The following is a 19,724-nucleotide window of genomic DNA, read 5'->3' on the forward strand; positions in this document are numbered from 1 at the left end:
CTAAAACTCAAAATCATTAAAAAAAACAAACAAACAAACAAACAAAAACTACTGATAATAATTAGAAAGCAAAGCAGCACAGTCACATGTATGTACCTTGATCCATAAAATGACTTAAACGATAATGATGAAATAGTTATCAATTAACTTTCTGTCAATCAACTTATTGTTTCACTTGTACTTGTAATTTATAACAAAGCCTCGTGTTCTATAAAAAAACAACCTATATAAAATATTATTTAAATAATAATTTGTGTACAAAAAAATATCTAATTTTGTAACATAACGGGAGCTGTCAAAAATGTGGAATAAAGAGTGCAACATAGAGGAGCACATTTACATGTTTTTATATGTAGAAAAAGTTATGGCGACCTCTGTTGGTTACTGATTGCAGGGACTACCTTTCCTGCATATTAATATTAGTCTTGTACGCACTGGTGTTAGACTTATATTGCATCGATCTGTTAGATTAGGCGAAAATTAACCAATAAACCTTAAAACCTTAAAATGTGTGAACCTTATTTTCACAACAGGACAACGCATGCGCACTTTGATCGAGATTTACCGAACATGGCGGCGATTGGCTACAGCTTGTTGTAGTAGTTGAGAGCTAACGCTTAGCCAGCTAATTACCTGTAAACAAGTCCGATTTACTAGCCAGTACATAACAGTTACTTAAATTTAAGTTGAAGAGGTTGACACTAGTGTTGCTGTTTAAGCGGTTTTTAGTCGGGAAAATGAATTACACCACGAAGGTAGTCCAGGTGACGAACGTGTCGCCGAGCACAACATCGGAGCAGATGAGGACGTTGTTCGGTTTTCTGGGAACCATCGAGGAGCTGAAGTTATTTCCACCAGAGTGAGTTGACTGGCAGCTGATTTATATGTTAGTGATAATGGGCATTAAGTCATACATTAGCTGGGAGGGTTGTTGGAGGTGTCTGGTGGGACAGGAACGAAGGCCAGTGCTAACCAGACCTGTGGCTAACAGTAACCGAACATACCGGTCGTTAACTTGATCAAGTTACATTAAAGTCCTCTGTAATCTGACCTGATCGTGTTTTACACACGTACACAATCGTTTCTTTAAACGATTCTGCTAATAATGCTTCTAATAAAAGGTCAGTTAAAACACTAGGGACTTTAATTAGGTAATGGATATATTCCTTGCATTAATTTGTTATTTGGGCTTTTAAATTACTGAAATTATACGTTTAAGTATGGATGTGCAGGGAAATATGATGAAAATAAAGATATTTAGGAGTAAACTTAGACTCTCATTGTGATTTGTTTTATTTGTATGAAAGTTTAAAATGCACATTGTCACAATTCCTGACTTACTATCATTATTGTAACGCCCTACAATGATTTTAGCTTGGTACAAAACTTAGGATTAGTTCCATTTTTGAATAATGTGTTGATTATGTTTTAGATTCATTGAGAAATTGTGAAAAGTCCTCTCACACAGCCCAGGGTGAAGTCCTCTGTTTGTTTTGTCTGACAAATAGCTAAAATAAGTTCAAATACACGAGAAGAGTAAAGCAGCAAATCTTGGTATTTTGTAAGCAAAAGCAGGACAAAGAAGCTGCATTGTTTGGATGATTGTTTGCAATTATTCTGTGTTGTTTCATGTAATGTTTTTTGCTTCCTCGACAGTGATTCTCCGATGCCAGTGACGTCACGGGTGTGTTTTGTGAAGTTCCAGGAACCAGAGTCTGTTGGAGTGTCTCAACACCTGACTAACACTGTGTTTGTGGACAGAGCGTTGATCGTGGTCCCGTTTGCTGAAGGTTTGTTTCATAGTTATTACCCATGTATGAGTGGTCCTTGTTGATTGGATGGCATGACTCCTGAATAGTGACAGTGTAAAAGATTAAAAATGATTTCATCCATCCCATTTGTGAATTGCACCAGTCAGCTCGCCTTGGTCTGTTTATGTGAGCTTTTTAAGATAACTTGAATGATACCGGTAATGTCATTCCCTCTCATTGTCTGTAAGAAGCATTTAAAGCAGATCTCTATTGTCAGATTTTTGGTATGCTGTGGAAGCATGTGCAATATCTGTTTTATCACCACAATGCAATTCTCTTAATAAACTGGAATTAATCTTTGGAAAAATACACATCAAGCCATGTGTCTGTCCTCAAAACAGTGATTTGCTCTGCATGTAGAAAGCGCAGTATACCAAAATCTGCTTTACAGACTAGGAGTTGAACATTCCTGAGCTGTGGGCGCCGCAGACACCTCAAAGTTCAGACGTGAAGTTGTTTAAACTCTTAACCATATGCATTTTATTTTCTCCCCCATATTGGACTATCCTCTGTTAAACTTCTCTCTGTTATTTGTGTGTGTGTATGTGTGTGTGTGTGTGTGATTTTTGTAGTGAAGAAGGCAAAAGCAGCCCCCTCGTTGATGGGTGAAAGTGGTCCTCTGCCTGCCAACAGGGGATTGTAGACATTTGCAAAGACCAGCAAGCGTTCAAGCCCCACCCCTCTCTTTTTGTGTCCTCTATTCTTTCTCTGCCTTCTCTTTCTCTTTCCCTCTGTCTAATTTATCTTTTCTAGGTGGTTTAGTTTAGAGTGTAAAGGTCAAAAATCAAGGACGTAGCCTGAAACAGTGCTTATTCTGCACTATTTTGCAACACTTTTGAATGCTGCTTAGCCATTCATTTTATGGCCAATGCTTTGTTCCTTAACAGATAAGGCTGGCAGTATTCTTCAATTTTTAGTGTCAACAAATCCCATCAAAAGACTAAAAGACCATTGTTGTCCAAAAAGCCTATTAAAAGCACATCAGGGAGCCACACCGTGGCACTGGTTGACTTGTTTGTCATTACTATGATCGCTGGCGCTGCAGTATATTTTGAGTCAGTGCCACAGGCACCATCCTGCTGCTGTAAATACTCACCAGTGCACCAAATGCGTATTAATCCACCACTGAAAATAGTCCCCATCAAATGCACTGTTAACTCCTTTTTGGGTAATTTATGTTGGAAACTACAGTGCCTTGTTCTGTGATCTGTGACCTGTTTCTGATGATTTCAGTGGTTACAAATGGTATTTTTGCCCTGAACCACAGACAGGGTATATAAGTCAGAAAGTATTAGGAGATGGTTTTGGTCTTTTCATGGGATTTATTGACAGTAACATAAAGACTATTCCCAGCCTCATCCTTTTTGAAAATGGTCAGGTTTAAAATAAATAACTCTAAACAGTCAGTTATTCGGTCTGGTGGCAGAAGGGTATACAAAAAGACTGTGTTGATGATCAGTTGTGCAAAAACCACAATCGTATCTCGTCATAAGTTATCTAAGATACCCACCCGACATGACACAATGTTGGTACAATATTCTCTTTAACAGTGGTCTTCTTTTGTTGTTGTGTTTTACAGTTCTTTTTCCTGGCTCAGCCAGTCCTGTATACCAGGCCCTGCTGAAAATACCATCCAACAGTTTTGTCTCCTGCAGCAATTTCTCTCTCCAGTGTGCTTCTTTGTTTAAATGTTGTCATTATTGTGTGTCCGTATTTATGTGAGAGTTGTTTTTTTTGGGGGTGTGTTAACTATGAGATGATAATGAGGTGTTTTATCTGTTAATTTTGGGCCATTTTAAGGTAATATCAGAGGCATAATGCAATAGAGATGATGAAATTATTCTTTAATTGGAGTGTGGTAGTGCAAATTAATCAAACCAGTCATCCATGGTGCAGGTTTGGTTAATTGATGCAGTGACAGGTAAGGATACTAGAATAATAATGTACTAAAGGCACGCTACCTACCCTTAATTCTGTTATTGCCATTTAGTGTATCCTCTGCCATGTGTTTTGGTAAGTAGACACTGATAGCTTGTATAGTGTTCTTGCCAAATCCCTAAATTTCTCTTTGTTGTGTGTATCTCGATTTTTCTCTGTGTGCTTTTAGTAGCGAAGCCGCCAACGTGAGTCGCTTGTTTCAGTAAACGTCTAAATGAAAATTGAGGGCACACCCAACTGGAGAAGCAGCTGTGCTTGCTAACGTTTGGTTCATGACTTAAAAAACACGTTCAGGTGATATATTCTTGGCAGTGTTCATTGGAGTAGTGTGATTTATTCCAGCAAATAGTTATGTCACTGCAATGATTTTGTTGAATTAAGGGAACTCTTCTCTGATCTATAAGGTAACCATTTTGTTGAACCTAAGTTGAAGAAATGCAGTGTGAAGACTTTTTTTTTTCTTTTTTTTTCCAAAATGTCTCTCTGTAGTTGATGCGTGTGAAGATGTCGTTCTCTCCTAATGCTTGATTTTATTTTCCTGTAGGATCTATCCCAGATGAGGCTAAAGCTTTGTCACTGTTGGCGCCAGCAAATGCTGTTGCGGGAATTCTACCAGGAGGAGGACTTCTTCCAACGCCAAACCCCATCGCCAATCCATCTGTAAGACTTCATACTCACTGCCTGATACAAATTCTCAGCTGGAAAAATGTATGTACGGTGCACATAACCATCTGTCCTCAAAGGCTATTTTGTCACAGTTCTGTGGCTTCCATCATATCTCATGATCTTCATCAACAGATGAAAAGCAATCAGATTTCCATTCCTCTGAGTGCTTAAAAAAATCTTGTCCCAAGTTTACTTGATGAGCTTCAAAGTTGCTTCCTCACCTTGCTAACAACAGTTGTCAAAATAAACTCAAATAAAGGTCATTTTTGTGATATCATTTTAATTTCTTCTTTTTTGGATTTGAATAGGTGGGTGAAAAACAAAGGTCAACAGTTAGAGAAGAGTGCTCATGTTTCAGTTTTCACAATTGAAAGTTGTCTTAATTTGAGCATAATGTTTTTTTTGTGTAATGATGAGTTGAAACTGAAACAATGATCCATGGCCACATCTGTCAGCATCATTATACACTCGTAAGATGTCCAGATCTGAACAATAAGCTAACTAAACAAAAGCACTTTTACATACTTTTTATTCCAATTCCAGATTGGAGGAAACCCATTTGGTGCTCCGAACATGGACGCAATGGCTGCATTTGGCTTCCCAGGACCTAATATGAATCCCCAGGTGAGTGGAGTCTTGAATAACAACGATTAATTATATTACAAAATCTGCATAGTTTAGTGTTCACTAAATGTGATAATAAAACCCCTACTCATTTTTACACCATCTCTTCACAGGCTGCTGATCAGCTGTTAAAGTTCATGACAGATCCAAAGTACGTGTGTATACAGAAGCTCCTTTGTTAGTTTGTAAACTGTGCCTGAAAGCAGTGTTGAATGATGAAGAAATAGATGTGCTGTTGTTTTTTACAGTAATGATGAGTCAACTAATGAATATTCCTTTGTTTAGACTGAATCCCCTGGCTGCAGGCTTAAACCTGAATCCAGGCCTGAAGGCTGACGCATCCAATAAAGAAATCGAAGAGGCCATGAAGAGAGTCAGAGAGGCTCAGTCCCTCATTTCTGCTGCTATTGAACCTGGAAGTGAGTGGATAAAAGTTGGGGGGACAAGGTGTTGACTTTGCACTCTGAAATGGCTTTGTTTACATTGTGGTATTGAGCAGTTATAATTAAGATTTAACAATGTCTGGTTTTGGTATCCTGCAGATAAGGAGAGCAAAAAGAGACACTCTAGGTCCCGGTCCAGGTCCAGAAGGAGGAGGTCCAGATCTCGTTCAAGACACAGGTGAAATCTTCTGTTGATGATGTGAACAGTTGGAGAGGAGAAACTTTGTCAGCGCACAGAAAAGTTAAATGGTTTGAATGTCTGTTTGCAGGCGAAGCAGAAGCAGATCAAGGCGACGATCAGGCTCTAGAAGCAGGAGGCGCTCCAAAAGCCCACGCAGGAGACACACCCACTCCAGAGACCGAAGCAGACGATCGCGAAGCAGATCCAGGTGGATTAACAGCAAAAAAACTTGGATCTTGAGCATTTTTTCTAAGATAAACAGCCTGTCTGAAATGTTAAAAACATCTAATTTATCTACAGAGATAGAAAGAAAGATGACTCTGGGAGAAGAAGATCCAAAACACCACCCAAAAGCTACAGCACAGCCAGGAGGTCACGCAGTGTGAGCCGGTGAGTACAGCCATGGGTCTTTATGTGCTCTAGCAGAGTATAGTTAAACAGCTGCTCAGTCCTCATGTCCAAGTCTAGATTCAGCGTTAACCTCAGTTTTGGTCTCGTCCTGCCACTCAGGAGACACAGGAGAAGTCGCAGTGGTAGCCGATCTCCGAAAAAGTCCCCTAAAAGGAGAAGCTCCAGGTCTCCATCTCCTCGAAGGTTGGTGTGCTGATGTGAAATATTTGTGGATAACACAAACAGTTAATCACATTATTGTAAGATGCTGATGATTTGCTGATGATTTGGTTAAAACAAACTGGTGTGTTTGTGCTTTTGATTTGGTTCCTCAAGGTTCTTTTAAACCTGTAATTCTGCTCATTCATGATACAGATAAATGAATGGTTCACAATCAGTAGATGGATTTATATTAGTAGTTTAGCTCACCTGCTATCATAAAATACTGTTTTTGGTCTGTTTGCTTTAAGATCACACTTGTGTCTCATTGACACCTTTCTCACTAGCCAGTGCAAACCGTACTAACTATGCAAATACATCAGATTTATTTTTAACAGAACCATACAGGTTAGGTGTGAAAACATTCACGCTCTTGGGCTTCCAACCACTCTGGTATAGTTACTTTGTGGTGTGAAAGTAAAGTGGCAGGATGTTGTCATAATAAAGAAGTTATTTCAACATGAATTTAAAAAACTACTGTTAAATCCATATTCTGGTCGTGATCTCTTGAGAAAGCAATTTCTGTAAAACAACCATGGTACAACAAGTGCATCAACACAAGAGTGACAGTCATCAAATCCGTGCAACCAATAATTTCAGTTAATCAGTCAGTCCATATGACTTCATGCTCACATATATGCTCAACAGTGTGTTTGCTTTTCCTCTCTTCTTTCTACAGACACAAGAAGGAGAAGAAAAGGGATAAGGAAAGGGACAGGGACCGCAAGAGTGATAAAGAGCGCATTCGTGAGGAACATGAACACTCCACCAGCAAGAAAAAGAAAAGTAAAGACAAAGACAGAGAGCGGGATGGAGAGAAAGGAGATGTTAAGGTTGGTTATGGTAGATTTTAGGCACAGTTTTCATTGTACTGTGAGCACTGCTGTTCTGATGTAAACCAGACCGGAGGTGTTAATGCTTTTCCATCACAGATCACCAGGGATTATGACGAAGAAGAACAAGGATATGACAGCGAGAAGGAGAGGGAGGACAGGAAGGATTCAGACGACTCTGCTTTTTCTCCCCAGTCAGTCGAAGGTAACGGCACAGCACGGTCTGTGAAGCAGGCCAAAGTTAACGGTGCCGATGATCACCATGAAGAGGACATGGATGTCAGCGACTGAGTGGTCCGTCCTGCTTTTCCCCACAGTATCCCTCCGCTTTGGTTGTGAACGTGTTACAAAACGACTTTTTCCTCCCTCCACTGGGGGTAAATCTAAAATGTGAAGCGTGTTTGAACTGTATTGATTTTTCACCCGTAAATGTTAAAGCTGGACTGTTCAAGTCTTTCTCTCACTTTGTCACATTGCTTTAACGTTCCCTGATGCTTTTTGCCTCCACAAATGTAAAATTGGTTACAACTGGAAGTAGGCTTACTTCACTTTCTTGAGCTTGTGTTGTGAGATTTTGTCAGCTCTTCATACTACTGTACCTTACATTTTTGTTTTGTTGTGGTGTGATGCTCAGGCCTCTTTTCCCATCTTTTTTGGAAACTGTTACTCCATTTGCTTCTTGTAATTTCTAAGTGTTGATTGTTTTATCAAAGATTTCTTTTATATTAAAGCCTATTTGGAGAACCAAGACCAAAATTGTTTATGGATAAATGGATAAAATATGAAGTAGTATATTATACTTAAGTATAGTTGTGGCATTCTACTTAATATATTATAGTTTATTAATATAGTAGTTTAATAATATTGTTCTATTACAGATCCTGCAACCTACACATCTGTGACCTCTGAGTTACTAAGCAGGCATCTTGTCAGCCTGCACTATTTGGACGTTTATCATTTATTTCTTTAAAGCCTCAGGTGTTTGTGTTTGGTTTTTTACCTTCAAAATTAATTGCTTCTCTTAGGAATTGAACCTACAACCTTTGAATTACCAAGCAGATATCTAGCAGCCTGTGCTACTTGGTCTGATGCCTAGTAATTATTTCTTAAAAATTCATACGCTCTCATAAGAATCGAACCGTCATGGTACTTTTACTTAAAGATATGACTAGCAATTATAATCTAATACACTTTTATTCAAATTCAGGGCATATCGCTTCATAGTACACAGAATTTGGATATAAATGAATTGATTGATTTCATTCTAGCCAATCATGGCGTTCGTGCTCATGGACGGGACACTTCCCGCACGGAGCGGGAAAGACGGAAATTCCGCTGCGTGGTAACGTGACAGAGTGTTGAAGGGGTAATGGCAAACATGTTACTGGAAACGGACAGGAAAAATACAAATTTAAGAAGTACTGCCGCCTAGTCTTCGCCCCTGCGTCAACGGTGGTGCGGATTTTCGGCCGTGAGGAGACCTCCGGGAGCTGAGAGGCCTGAAAACAGACGCCGAGGTTGTCGTTTCTGCTTGACGGGTGAGTAACAAGTTGTGATGTGTTTTACAAAGTTAGTATGGCCGTTTTGTTTTGTTCTGTTAGTTCTTCGTGTAGTGTTAGTCCAGGAGGAGATTTGTGCGTATCGCTGTCTGTAGCTATGCTAGCTCTAAAAAACCGTCTCGTTCGTTCTGAGCTTCGCTGCGGCTAATGTAACACACAAGTGCTCCGTCGTTGTTTGTTGTGATATTTGCCCTTACAGCGTTTGCTAATGATTTTGTGAACAAGAAGGCTTGAAAACAAAAGTTTACTAACTTACGAAGTGGGATAGATGCATAAATAGAGATGCAATGCCAGGTGGTGTTACCTTCGTTGTTAGGTAAGCTACAAATCTACATGCTTGTTTTCTGTCATGGTGCTGCTGGGAAAACAGTCTAACCCACTACCACTTGCTAGTTTTTACTCTGTTGTGTTGTGGATGCTGGGTCTATGTGTGTGTGTCGTTCATTTGATTACGTTTTAAACTACGTTTGTTTTGCTTCGGCAGTAAAAGGTGATGCAGTAAATTCCGCCATTTTCCTCCTTGGCCAGTTGTGAGCGTGGGTCTCTTTGGCGATGCGCGTCCGCGCGTTTGGGAGGCGGTGCTTGTGAGGAAGTACTATAGGGAGGAATGTGTTTGTTTTGCTGCTGAGTTTGAATATCAAGTCTTTCTCTGGGATGCCTTACTCTGCTTTAAAGTGAACTTAATACTTCCTCCACCAATGATGAGGACTTACTGTGTAAAAGCCCAATTCAAAGTTTACTTACATTATTTGTTGTTAAAATCACGTCTGATACTGTTTAGTGACAACACTTATTGATACAATTAACTCTGTTGATCATGTAACATGCCAGTGATGTTCTCATGGAGATCCAGCAAGGCCTTTGTACCATCTATGTGATTTTGTTGATTGTCTTTGGACCTCATCCTCTCCTCTGCATGCGTACAATGTGGGCTTTCTTCCCTTATAACCAAGGTTAAGTGTAGGGGTCCAGTCTACTGACACAACCATGCTGGCCTAATACAACCTGAGATTAATTTGACTGGTCACAAAATCTGAACCCATTTTATAAGCTGTACCTTTTTTCTGTAATTCAAAGATGCATTCTGTGGTGGACACGGTAAACACTAAGTTGTCAGTTTATTAGGTACACTTAACTAAAATGAATGCAGTATAATAGAACAGTCTTGCAACTTTTAATTATTTTTTCACCCGAATGGTTTCACAAGTCTTTGAAGATTCTGAAAATACCTTCAGACCTGTAATAAGTTTTGCTACATGACCCTCTGGGTCTTTTCATTTTAGAAAAATCAGGTGCTCATCTCTGTGACTTAAATGTAATGGCAGCACGAGATGCACACTGAAGCTATGGCTCACCTAGAAAATTAAATAAAAAATCAAAGGACATATGAAAAAAAAATCTGACAGCTGACATTTAAATTGTCAAATTACTCGTTTTTACTTGGAAGCCTCATTTAGAATCATGTGTTTTTATTATACTTGCACAGAGTCAGTTGAAACATGATGCTGGTGCTTTATTTAAAGGGATGTGAAGTAGGTATGGTTGCAATACGTATTAGCTGAAGCCAGAGACAACTCAATGGATCAGATTATTTCCCATCTGGGCAGTTTTGGGATATCCAGCAATATCAACTTCACAGCTTTGTTTACTCTCCTTGGATTAAAAAAAAAAAACAACAACACAAAAAAAAAACCAAAAACAAAAAAAACTGAAAAAATGTGAAAATTATATGCAGACTACCATTAAGGAGAGATTTTATAAGCACTAAGAAGGTGTTTCAAAGTGTTAGTGTTACAATTTTCATTTTTTTCCCTTAATCTAAATACCAGTAAGTCTGCAGGTAATATAACAAACGTTCAGAGAATATAGCTTAAAGATGCATGTGATCCAGTCGGCCAACACAGCCATAGCATGCCTTAAATATACTTAATATCAGTGCAGTAATAAACTAAGAACAGTTTACCTGATATCCCATCTGGGGTTCTCCCACACACAAACGCACATACAACAACCCTTGATACAGTACAAGTATTCACTCACACTGAGCACAGAATTCATACTATCACGACAAACATGGAGACAGCAGAGAGGTAACATGAGCTAACCTGAAAATACAGGAGATTGCATCCTGCACAGGGGAAAAGGCTTGGATATTGAACTGTTAAGAATGTGTTTTTATGCTAAACCTTCTCCCAGCTGGTTCTGGTTAAAAACATTCTTAAGTACTGGAAATGTATTGCTACACAGTGTTACTCCTTTGAGTGTATATATATGTATATATATATATATATATATATATATATATTTTACATAATCTATAAATGAATATTAAGCTCAGTTTTAGGATATAGCTATATTTGTGAGTTGTTATCTTATGAATTTCAGATGAGGCGTGAATTATTTACAGATGAGACAGTGTCAGTGCAGTTTCAAGAATGAGAATTCAGTCATCAGTCCCTGGAGATGAGGAGATGTAGCAGATATTAAAATAGTGACGATGAAGAGTCCGGGTTGAGTTTTCAGACAGCTTTCACAGGAGAGAACAGCAGCACTGAGCAGTGGATGTACCTGCTCAGTTGGTGAACAGCGAGTACAATGAAAGCTATCACTCATTTCACAAAAACGACTGCCGATACGCATCTATATGTGAGATGGCACTCTGTTAACATCTGCTTGCATTGATTTGCTTTGGATCCATCTGCAAAATGAATTACAACTGATCGATAAGACCAGTTCCACCCTTGTTTTTTTTGTTTTTTTTTTAAACAGAGAATTAATTGTGTCCCCACTTCCCAAACACATTTAGTCGCTGGTCATTTCCTGTTTGTATCAGTTGTGTTGACTGGTCAGAGGTCTGGGAAGCGACTGGGATCTTCTTTGTATTCGGCGGGGATGAAGAAAATCGACTCCTCAAATTCGTCGTAGCGAAATTCCTGAAAGGTGACAGTTGCTGTAATCGTTGGGAAAACGGGGATGTCTGCGAGAGAGGGAAAAATGAGAAAAAAAGATGTTAGTTTGTTCTCTTGAGGCACACACACAGGCACACAGCGGTAGATCAACACACACACACACGTACCGAGTTTGACTGGAAACCCAGGCGGAAGTTTCATCTGAACAAACTCTCTGAGTTTGTTGAAGTGCTTGAATGGGGCTATGACCTCCAACACGTTTAGTAACCTGCGAGTAGTGCAAAGAGAGTCAGCAGTTTTCTTTCACAGTCTTTTCTTTGCCAGTGTTTCCTGTCAGGTACAGACACCCTCCCTCCCAAAATCACAACAACAAAAAAGAGATTAGGTTAAGCTGCAATTTCTCACATTTTGAGAACCTGGGACAATCAAATTTTGGGGTTTTTAGGTTATCAAACAGTCAAATATGCATCTGAAATAATTTTTCTCCATTCCTATCTTGTTTACCATCTTGCCATCACTCAGGTTTATCTTGTGACCCCTTGGTGGAGCCACTGGAATAAATTAATCCTTTGAATCCTGACGTATCAGCCTTAATAACCGTTTTCCTTGTCCTCAGGGAAGACAAACACTTGTTTTCTATCACACCGGGCAGCTCTAAAAGATTCTCTATATAAATGTCTAGAATGAAAACTGGTGGAGATGAGACTGAAGACCACTGAATTTAATGAGACAATGTGATCTGACCCAAAACAAAATAATTTCTCTACAACTGTAGCACTGTTCTCTTTTTGGTCACTAATGACAATAAATTAAACATTTGAAGAGGACTAAGTCCAACATATTTTTAACATTGCAAAGTACAGAATACAAAAGGGGAAAAAAAATCACATTAAAAACCCATTAGCTATTATAATGGGTGGGATTTTATTGCTGGCTCCATTAAGGTTCAGTCAGAACAGGAGATAAAGCAATTTACTACATTATTCCCCAGTAATATTTTACAGCACTGCCTGTAACCCATTACAAGTAAAAACCAAACCACATCCCATCTGAATGCTCTCCTCATCCCCTCAGTGCAACATAGCTTTATCCTGTAAAATCTGATAATAATGTAAAACACAGAAATTTTGTCGTCACATGGTGGAGCAGTTGATTTTGCAAGCATCTCGTCAGCGGCTCCCTCGCGTCTACCTGGCCTAATTATCTGATCCGAATTATTTCATCTCCACGCTACCCTTTTCTAAAAATCCCAAGTGCATTCATCCAGCATCAATCTGTGCAGAAAGCTTTGTAAATAGATCTAAGGAGGAAGGAGTGTACTTACGACTCAATGCCTAGAGGGAAATCCTGGCTCATGGCTACAGTAGCTTTGAAGTTCTTCTTGCTTTCCTTGCACACAAGCTCTCTCCCAAGATGAGGTGGCCTGAAGGTGGGAAAAGACACAAACACACAAAAATGTTGCTTTTTTTTTATAATCTATGGTAGTTCACATGGATTTCAGATTCAGCATTTATACCATTTTTCTTGTAGCTTCCCTGAATAAATTGCTAATCATGGTAAGGACTGATGAAATAGTAGAAAATACCAGATGCTTACTTTCCGTGCTCTGCAGTGATGTACTCTTCCCAAGAAATAGTGTTGGGGGCTGGAGCCGTGAGGGACTGCCTCCTCACAGGCTAGGGAACAAGAAAGCATCAATAAGTATCACAATCATCAGTGTGCCTTTAATATTTACCGTTGGTCAGTCAGGCTGGGACGTTGGCTTTATTTCATCTCACCTCAAAGTTCTGTTCACTGATGCTGCCTCCTTTACTCAAGCTCTCCATGATGGCTTTGTTCCTCAGGATGTCCTCCTCACTGAGGTGCTCTCGCCGTTTTCTTGACTCCAGTACCAGACCATTAACTGCATAGAAGTCAGCCAGGAAGTTCCCAACTCTCTCCTGTACAGAAAACAAATATATTTTAGTATTTTGTCACCTAGTGATTTCCAGCCCTGCTGCACACGTCTTAAATTTGTGCCAAAGAGAAGCCAGAGGGTAGGGCTGTACTATGCTGCAGGAAAACAACAGGTGTAAATAATATAATTAACAATGGATGCATTCCATTTAGTTTTACCGGTGCTACTATGCTCAAAGGAGCCCACTGCTATAGCTGTATCAGTTACACACACACACATTATTTGTTACATGTGTGTTTTTCTGGTCTATTGTGTGAGCATATACACACTATGTTTGATTGACATCTCCCTCACTCTCCCTGTTATCTTCGTTTAACCTGTTAGGGCAGCATAAGGACTATATTCACCTTTATCACTTTATCAGATCGTGGAGTCTAATTCCCAGCAAAGCTCCACCCATCAACCTGAGCAGACGTCTAATAATCAGACAGTGACTAAAACAACTGTGGACGTGCAATTTTTGAAAACTTTAAGTTGCAGTTTTTCATCATGAAGTAGTCGTGCTGTGTTTACATTAATTATCACCCAAGCCTTACTGTTTTATCCTCTCTGAAGAGCCAGCCAATCTGACTGCGTGAGAAAGTGATGGACTTGGTAGACAGAGTTGCAGAGTAGACATCACTGCTCATCAGAATATCCACCTCTTCTTCAGTCTCCATCTCTGACTCCTTGGAGAAAAAGAGCAGAGAGTTTGGCTCTTGCGATTCATATTGAACAGCTGATGACAGAGCATGAAACAGAGGTGTAGTGGTACCGCTTGCTCGCTCACCTCATGGTGTATTCTTTGGTACACTTTCGCCTCATTGTCCAGAACCACAAAGGATTGGGAGGGCGTAGCATCGCCATTGAAGATAAAACTAAGATCTCCGCGCTGACATTTCATGTCAGTGAAGTCTATGAGAGTTGTGTCAAGTCTAAATTAAAAGAGAGAGGAGAGATGAGAGGGTCTGTGAAGATTTGTTGCGTCCTACTTTTTAGATCTAAAAGAAGTCCTCGACCTGAATAGCTACTGTTTGCTGCTTCAAATACTCAGTGAATTAAGATTCTCTCATTAGGTACAGCAACAAACTTAATCTAGTATTTGATGTCTTACCTAATATTGATGCCCTGCTTGTAGATTTTACAAGCATCAGACGGCAGCATCCGGGACAACAGAGGCACTACAGTACAGATGAGTGTGAATAAATTCAGGTGTGGCTGGTGGAACAAGTTTTTCATACAATGGGTTTTCTCTTAACAACAGGCAAAAGACAAATTCGACCCATCCCACAACTTAAACAACTCTTAAATCTTAAATTAAAGCTGGTCTTATCAATCATTATCTTGTAGGTATATGTTTTGAGAAGAGAACACATAACTTTTTTAAAACTGAAATACAAAAACTCACCCCAGCTCTGAAAATCCCAGTGCAGCTCCAGATAAAAGTCACCAAGCTGCAGAAAAGATAAAACATATCAATCTTAAGGACTCAACTGATACATTGTAACTTCACTGGTCAGAGGAAAAGTACAACACAGTGAAGATTCCACATCATGCATTACTGCAATTAATATGCATCCTCAAGGACGGGCAATAGTCATTTATGCAAATTAAATGCCTGCAGAGAATTTTCAAAATAGAATGAAAGTTCAGCAATACAGAATGATAGCAGTTGTGTAATTGAGCTTAGTGCAACATCTGTGGAAGGAAAGCCAGCTGTGATCCTCACCTCCCTGAGAGCTTTCAGTAATTTTGGCCTCTTATCCTCCACGCTCTCCCTGGACTGCTGCTTTAATTTCCGCAGTATTGCTGTGACTGAGGAAAGAGGGTGAGAGTCAGTTATACATAGTCAGTTATTTGTTCATGTCAGTTACACACATTCACACCTAGAGGATGTGTAGTGAAGTACATGGTCCAATGTCTTACACCAATTTTGGATACAGTTGTTCTAAAACAGTAGACAGCTTGGCTTCCAAATTAAAGTCTGGCCGATTCAGCAACACGGTTGATATTAGTAACTGATTTTAGCTTGTCAGTATCGGCATACTTGTTAGCAGATAGGTAACAAGAAATGTTGAGGCAGAATATTAAAGACACCTCTGAATATAATGCAGTCCTATGAAACACCACCGCTCTATAACATCAGTGCTAAAACATTTAATTTAATTAACACCTCTATTACAGTGAATCATCATTAAAGTAGACTTTACGTAGTAACAGTTGTGTTGGATTGTGGTGTACCTAATAAACTGGCCACAGAGTACATATCATCATCATTTTTGAAACTTAAAAAAAAATCAAATTCTGCATTAGAAAGATTTGAATATTGAGTGCATTTACAACCAGTTCACTGGATTTAACGAGCATCTTGCTTGTTAAAACCTGACACTAGATTCATTAGAGATATGGTTAAATGCACAGATTTTTATAGTGTTACACATGAACGTGAATAAGCTTCACTACTCTGCTGTAATTGATTTCTGTAGGAGAAGTATTATATTTCATACTACATGCATCAGTAGTAGTGATTATATAGGCTGAACACACTGTCTTGTGAAGTGCAGTACTCTCTCACAAACTGACCGATAACCACTTAATGATGCTGGATGGACTGCAATAAATCAAGTGTGCCCTGGTTATCTTGACCAGGGTGGAAATACTGGACTGAGAATGGACGTGACTGAGGAGAGAAGTGCTGACGAGGCACTCACTGCACTCAGGCAGCTCATCACTGCGTGTGCACACACAACCAGTGAGGGAGCTGCTGACGCATTGTGCACATGTGTAAAAGCGAAAGGTGATGACTGATGACAAGACTGCGGTGTTTTGTGAAAAGCTGTAACCCACATATTTGTTAAGCACACATTACTCCACATTTGTCCTTCTCACTAAGTGAAAGCCAGCTGTGTGCTGCAGTTTATTTAACTAATCTAAATCTACATGCCCCACTATCACTGGAGTTTGACTTTCTTTGCATGTCCTTGCTGCTGGTGTGAATGCGCACAGCCCCCCTCCCTCGGCCTCCCTGCCTCCCCTTCACCCTTGTGAGTGATGTGACCTTCTCAAAGCGAAAAATCCTGGTCCCGGTCCCAAGCCAGCCTGCCACAGCAGGCACAGAGAGTTGAGACGCATACTAACAAGGTTGAGCGTCATTTCTCAAACTACAGGGCCTCACAACCTCCATTACAACAATATGAACAGATAATTCACATTTATGTTATCTATACAGCAAATTGCAAAAACTGAAATTAGTGATTATATTGTTTTCAACACCTTTACTACACACTTAGCTTGACCTACATTTTTTCTTTCATCTTTAATGAATTATACAAAATTAACAACACACTTAAAAAAAGAGAACAGTGAATTATCTCAAAAGGTATTAGCTGGTGCCTTTCACATGTCATTTGGCTCTTTTCACTGGATGTCAGATTTAAAAAGCAGTGGCATCATTAAGCAGGGTGGTGACCAGCTGTAAGCTCAGGGCTTCCTAACACTAAGTCACCATTGAGGCTGTGTTCCAGCCCATCTGGATGACGAGTGCTCAGAGAAAATCCCTGCCTTTGGCTTTTTAGCTGGACTGACCAGATAGCAGTCATGTCTTTTATATAGACTTAATTAAATGGCTCATAAAAGGTCCCTCAAATACTCACGAGCATGCTGTGACCTCCAACAGTATTTATCCCCCTTGATTTTCTGCAGAATTTGTGAAAACCAATGTGTTGATTTAGAAAAACGTCATGTAATTCTATCTAATGCCATCTTGTAATGTTATCTGCAACTTGACTATGGTTCAGTTGTGACCAGACAAAATGATTTGTTACCCCATGTGACAGCAGAAACTCCAGAAAATGCAAACCCACAAACAGTGATAAAGCCATCGCAAATCTATATAACCACCGGACAGGCAGCAATCAACCAAAATTTCACTGAAGGTATACGATCGCAGGTATGCCACTGAGATTACCACAAATACATCCCACTATGAAAACCCCACGACAGCATGCAGCTATTCAGAGCACTGATTGCTTACTCATTTGCCTGTCGCCGTAGCTGATGGCTTCTGCTAGAGGACTCCATCCCTGTGCGTTCTTTATCTTTACAGGGGCATTATGGGCCAGCAGGAGGAGGGCACATTCTGAAAGAAAAATAAGCCAATTATAGAGACAAATGTGATCAGGTTGTTTTTTATTCGGTGCACACTCACCACATTTCATTTTAGTTTGAGCAACCAGTCATTACAAATATGAAGAGTCATTAAGGTCAGTTAGCAGCTATTGGCAGCTACTACTTCTGTCCTGGCGGAGGTATCTCTTCCTTTTTTCCCCGTTATAGTTTTAAAAAATATTTGTTTTATTTTAAACTTTTAATTTATACAAAAAGTAAAACACAAAACAAATAAGACATTAGTACATTGTTTGCCTGTGTCCAGATATATTGTATCTCCAGTGTCCATAGCTGCTGCGAACGGAAATGTATGTGCATTGCCACAGTTCAGGGACGCACACTAAGTATGATTTAAAAGGTTGTTTAAATACAGTAAGCCACACTCAAGAGGGGCAGATAAATCAGCATGCACTTATTTGCAGCTGAGTCCATTTGCTTTCTGATATAATCAATCAAGGGATCCCGAATCTAGACAGTTTATAGTGTTAATCAACCACACCACATCATTGAGCCAGTTCAAAGCTAAGGGGAGAGTTATATTCTTTTGTCTTTTTTGCTTAATCAAATTTAGGTTCCAAGGACAGAGGGTATTGTACGGTGTACAGATTGCTCCGTGCTCATAAACAGGCTGCACTGCGTGTAATTGGCAAGCTATGTGGATTTCTCTTACGACTATTCTACTGTATGTTATTTCACTGCAGAGGTCAGAAAAGACATGCTGAGTGCTGCAGGAGTAAGAATAGCTGAACTGACTGTGCTTGTAAAAATGTCCTTTAATGATGATGCCTAAAACGGTTTCAATAAAACCAAATTATGACAGATGCAAGGCCATGGAGCATAGCAGATTTAGTGTCATTTCCTGGGCTTAAACTGAGACTGGTAGATTATCTTCTGTGGAGCTTTTTGTTCGTTTTAATTAATCCTATGTATGACAATAGGCTGTTAAGATTAAAAAAGAAACACACACAAATTTTTGATCATAGAAATTTACCTTTGTGGCCCAGCATCACAGCCAGGTGAAGAGGTGTGTTCCCTGAGAAGAGAAGCACATTAGGACAAATACAGATAAACGTACACATCAATAATCCCACACATGTAATGAAATATATCTGTTTTGTAATGTATTTCAACAATAAAAGCAGTCAGGCAATAGCAGAAAGCTTACCATGCACATCTTTCTGAGAGATGCTGTGGGTCCTGATGAGAGAGGAGAGCCGACGCACATCTCCCTTGAACACGCACTCATGAACAGGGAACTCCAAGTCCTCACTTGTCAGGATTATCGGGTTCTTGTTGTTATCATTGACAATGGTGCCAATTGACGATGGATTGCCGTTAATGTTGTTTGCGTTGAGCTGCTGTTGCTGCTGCAGCACGGAGGTTTTAGCTGTTTTCTGAAATACCTTGTTGGATTTGAAATGGTTACCAGTGCCGTTAGGGATAGTGCCGTTTGAGGTGTCATCGTACGTGTCCATGATCTCGTCATTTTTGTTCGTTTTGTTGTGGTCCTTTCGCATGGTGCGTATCTTCTCACCTGTCATGATGACTGCCGTACGCTGACAAGTTAACTATGAACTGGACTACAGGCTGGAAAATAAATCTGGGAGCTAGTCAGCATTAGCAATATCTGCACATATAATTTCAATCCAGCGTCGTGGCAATTTAAGCTTTCTAGTGGTTGGTTGCTCTGTGTTTTTCAAATAACGTTACACCTGCTGCCCGGCTCCACAGCCAACATTAGCTCTCAGCAGACATTAGCTAGCTAACCCACAATAAAAAATGAATACGGTGGGTGCGGCGATGAAAACAGAAAATAATGCTAAACATAACAAAACATACACGCACTAAATCAACACAGCTAAGAGTAAGAACGAACAGCAAACGACTACATCGTTGTCTCCTTTCCCGCTTCTCAGTAACACGTTTTTAAAACGGTATCGATTCAATTTGCTTTGCGGCAAAAATCAGACGGTACAATGAACCAGCGGAGCTAGCGTCTCTGCTAGCTGGCTAGTCTCGCGAGATAATCCCCCCCCAAGTGTGAACGC

General features: G+C 39.8%; 2 protein-coding genes and 1 long non-coding RNA gene across 6 annotated transcripts in view; 2 read left to right on the top strand and 1 right to left on the bottom strand.

Moving 5' to 3' along the window:
- Nucleotides 1–541: 541 nt before the first annotated feature.
- On the top strand, nucleotides 542–7,861 carry LOC108883388 (serine/arginine-rich splicing factor 11). 4 transcript variants are annotated; one of them, XM_018676458.2, is made up of 12 exons: nucleotides 542–859; nucleotides 1,657–1,790; nucleotides 4,294–4,409; nucleotides 4,959–5,039; nucleotides 5,153–5,190; nucleotides 5,325–5,458; nucleotides 5,582–5,660; nucleotides 5,752–5,871; nucleotides 5,964–6,053; nucleotides 6,174–6,257; nucleotides 6,952–7,105; nucleotides 7,205–7,861. In XM_018676458.2, exons 1-12 carry the CDS (start codon nucleotides 738–740, stop codon nucleotides 7,394–7,396), a joined length of 1,344 nt encoding a protein of 447 aa, XP_018531974.1. In that variant the 5' UTR covers nucleotides 542–737; the 3' UTR covers nucleotides 7,397–7,861. The 4 variants fall into 4 exon arrangements, with proteins under 4 accessions (XP_018531974.1, XP_050925935.1, XP_050925934.1 ...); XM_051069978.1 differs by lacking the exon at nucleotides 542–859 and adding an exon at nucleotides 3,919–4,043; XM_051069977.1 differs by lacking the exon at nucleotides 542–859 and adding an exon at nucleotides 3,391–4,043 and having other exon boundaries at nucleotides 1,670–1,790.
- Nucleotides 7,862–8,405: 544 nt separating this feature from the next.
- The window catches only part of LOC108883393 (uncharacterized), a 30,095-nt gene continuing 18,776 nt past the window's right edge, over nucleotides 8,406–19,724 (top strand). Inside the window, exon 1 of the long non-coding RNA XR_001960929.2 lies at nucleotides 8,406–8,643. This is a non-coding gene — a long non-coding RNA (uncharacterized LOC108883393). The remainder of the gene's footprint in view (nucleotides 8,644–19,724) is intronic.
- On the bottom strand, nucleotides 10,157–19,665 carry LOC108883389 (ankyrin repeat domain-containing protein 13C). The gene is made up of 13 exons (XM_018676460.2): nucleotides 18,842–19,665; nucleotides 18,668–18,709; nucleotides 17,543–17,647; nucleotides 15,239–15,324; nucleotides 14,918–14,963; nucleotides 14,624–14,690; nucleotides 14,300–14,444; nucleotides 14,067–14,198; nucleotides 13,352–13,513; nucleotides 13,170–13,249; nucleotides 12,898–12,996; nucleotides 11,741–11,841; nucleotides 10,157–11,641 (listed from the first exon to the last, which is right to left on the bottom strand). Exons 1-13 carry the CDS (start codon nucleotides 19,215–19,217, stop codon nucleotides 11,511–11,513), a joined length of 1,572 nt encoding a protein of 523 aa, XP_018531976.1. The 5' UTR covers nucleotides 19,218–19,665; the 3' UTR covers nucleotides 10,157–11,510.

This window comes from Lates calcarifer, linkage group LG4, assembly GCF_001640805.2.
Source record: "Lates calcarifer isolate ASB-BC8 linkage group LG4, TLL_Latcal_v3, whole genome shotgun sequence".
Taxonomy (NCBI): domain Eukaryota; kingdom Metazoa; phylum Chordata; class Actinopteri; family Centropomidae; genus Lates; species Lates calcarifer.

Coding starts and splice junctions, on each gene's coding strand:
- LOC108883388 (XM_018676458.2), top strand. CDS start 738: ATGAATTACACCACGAAGGTAGTCCAGGTGACGAACGTGTCGCCGAGC. Junction 5,191..5,324: donor AAGTTCATGACAGATCCAAA/GTACGTGTGTAT, acceptor TCCTTTGTTTAG/ACTGAATCCCCTGGCTGCAG. Junction 5,661..5,751: donor AGATCTCGTTCAAGACACAG/GTGAAATCTTCT, acceptor GTCTGTTTGCAG/GCGAAGCAGAAGCAGATCAA.
- LOC108883389 (XM_018676460.2), bottom strand. CDS start 19,217: ATGACAGGTGAGAAGATACGCACCATGCGAAAGGACCACAACAAAACG. Junction 14,964..15,238: donor TACTGAAAGCTCTCAGGGAG/GTGAGGATCACA, acceptor TCTTTTCTGCAG/CTTGGTGACTTTTATCTGGA. Junction 13,250..13,351: donor TCAGTGAACAGAACTTTGAG/GTGAGATGAAAT, acceptor CTTGTTCCCTAG/CCTGTGAGGAGGCAGTCCCT.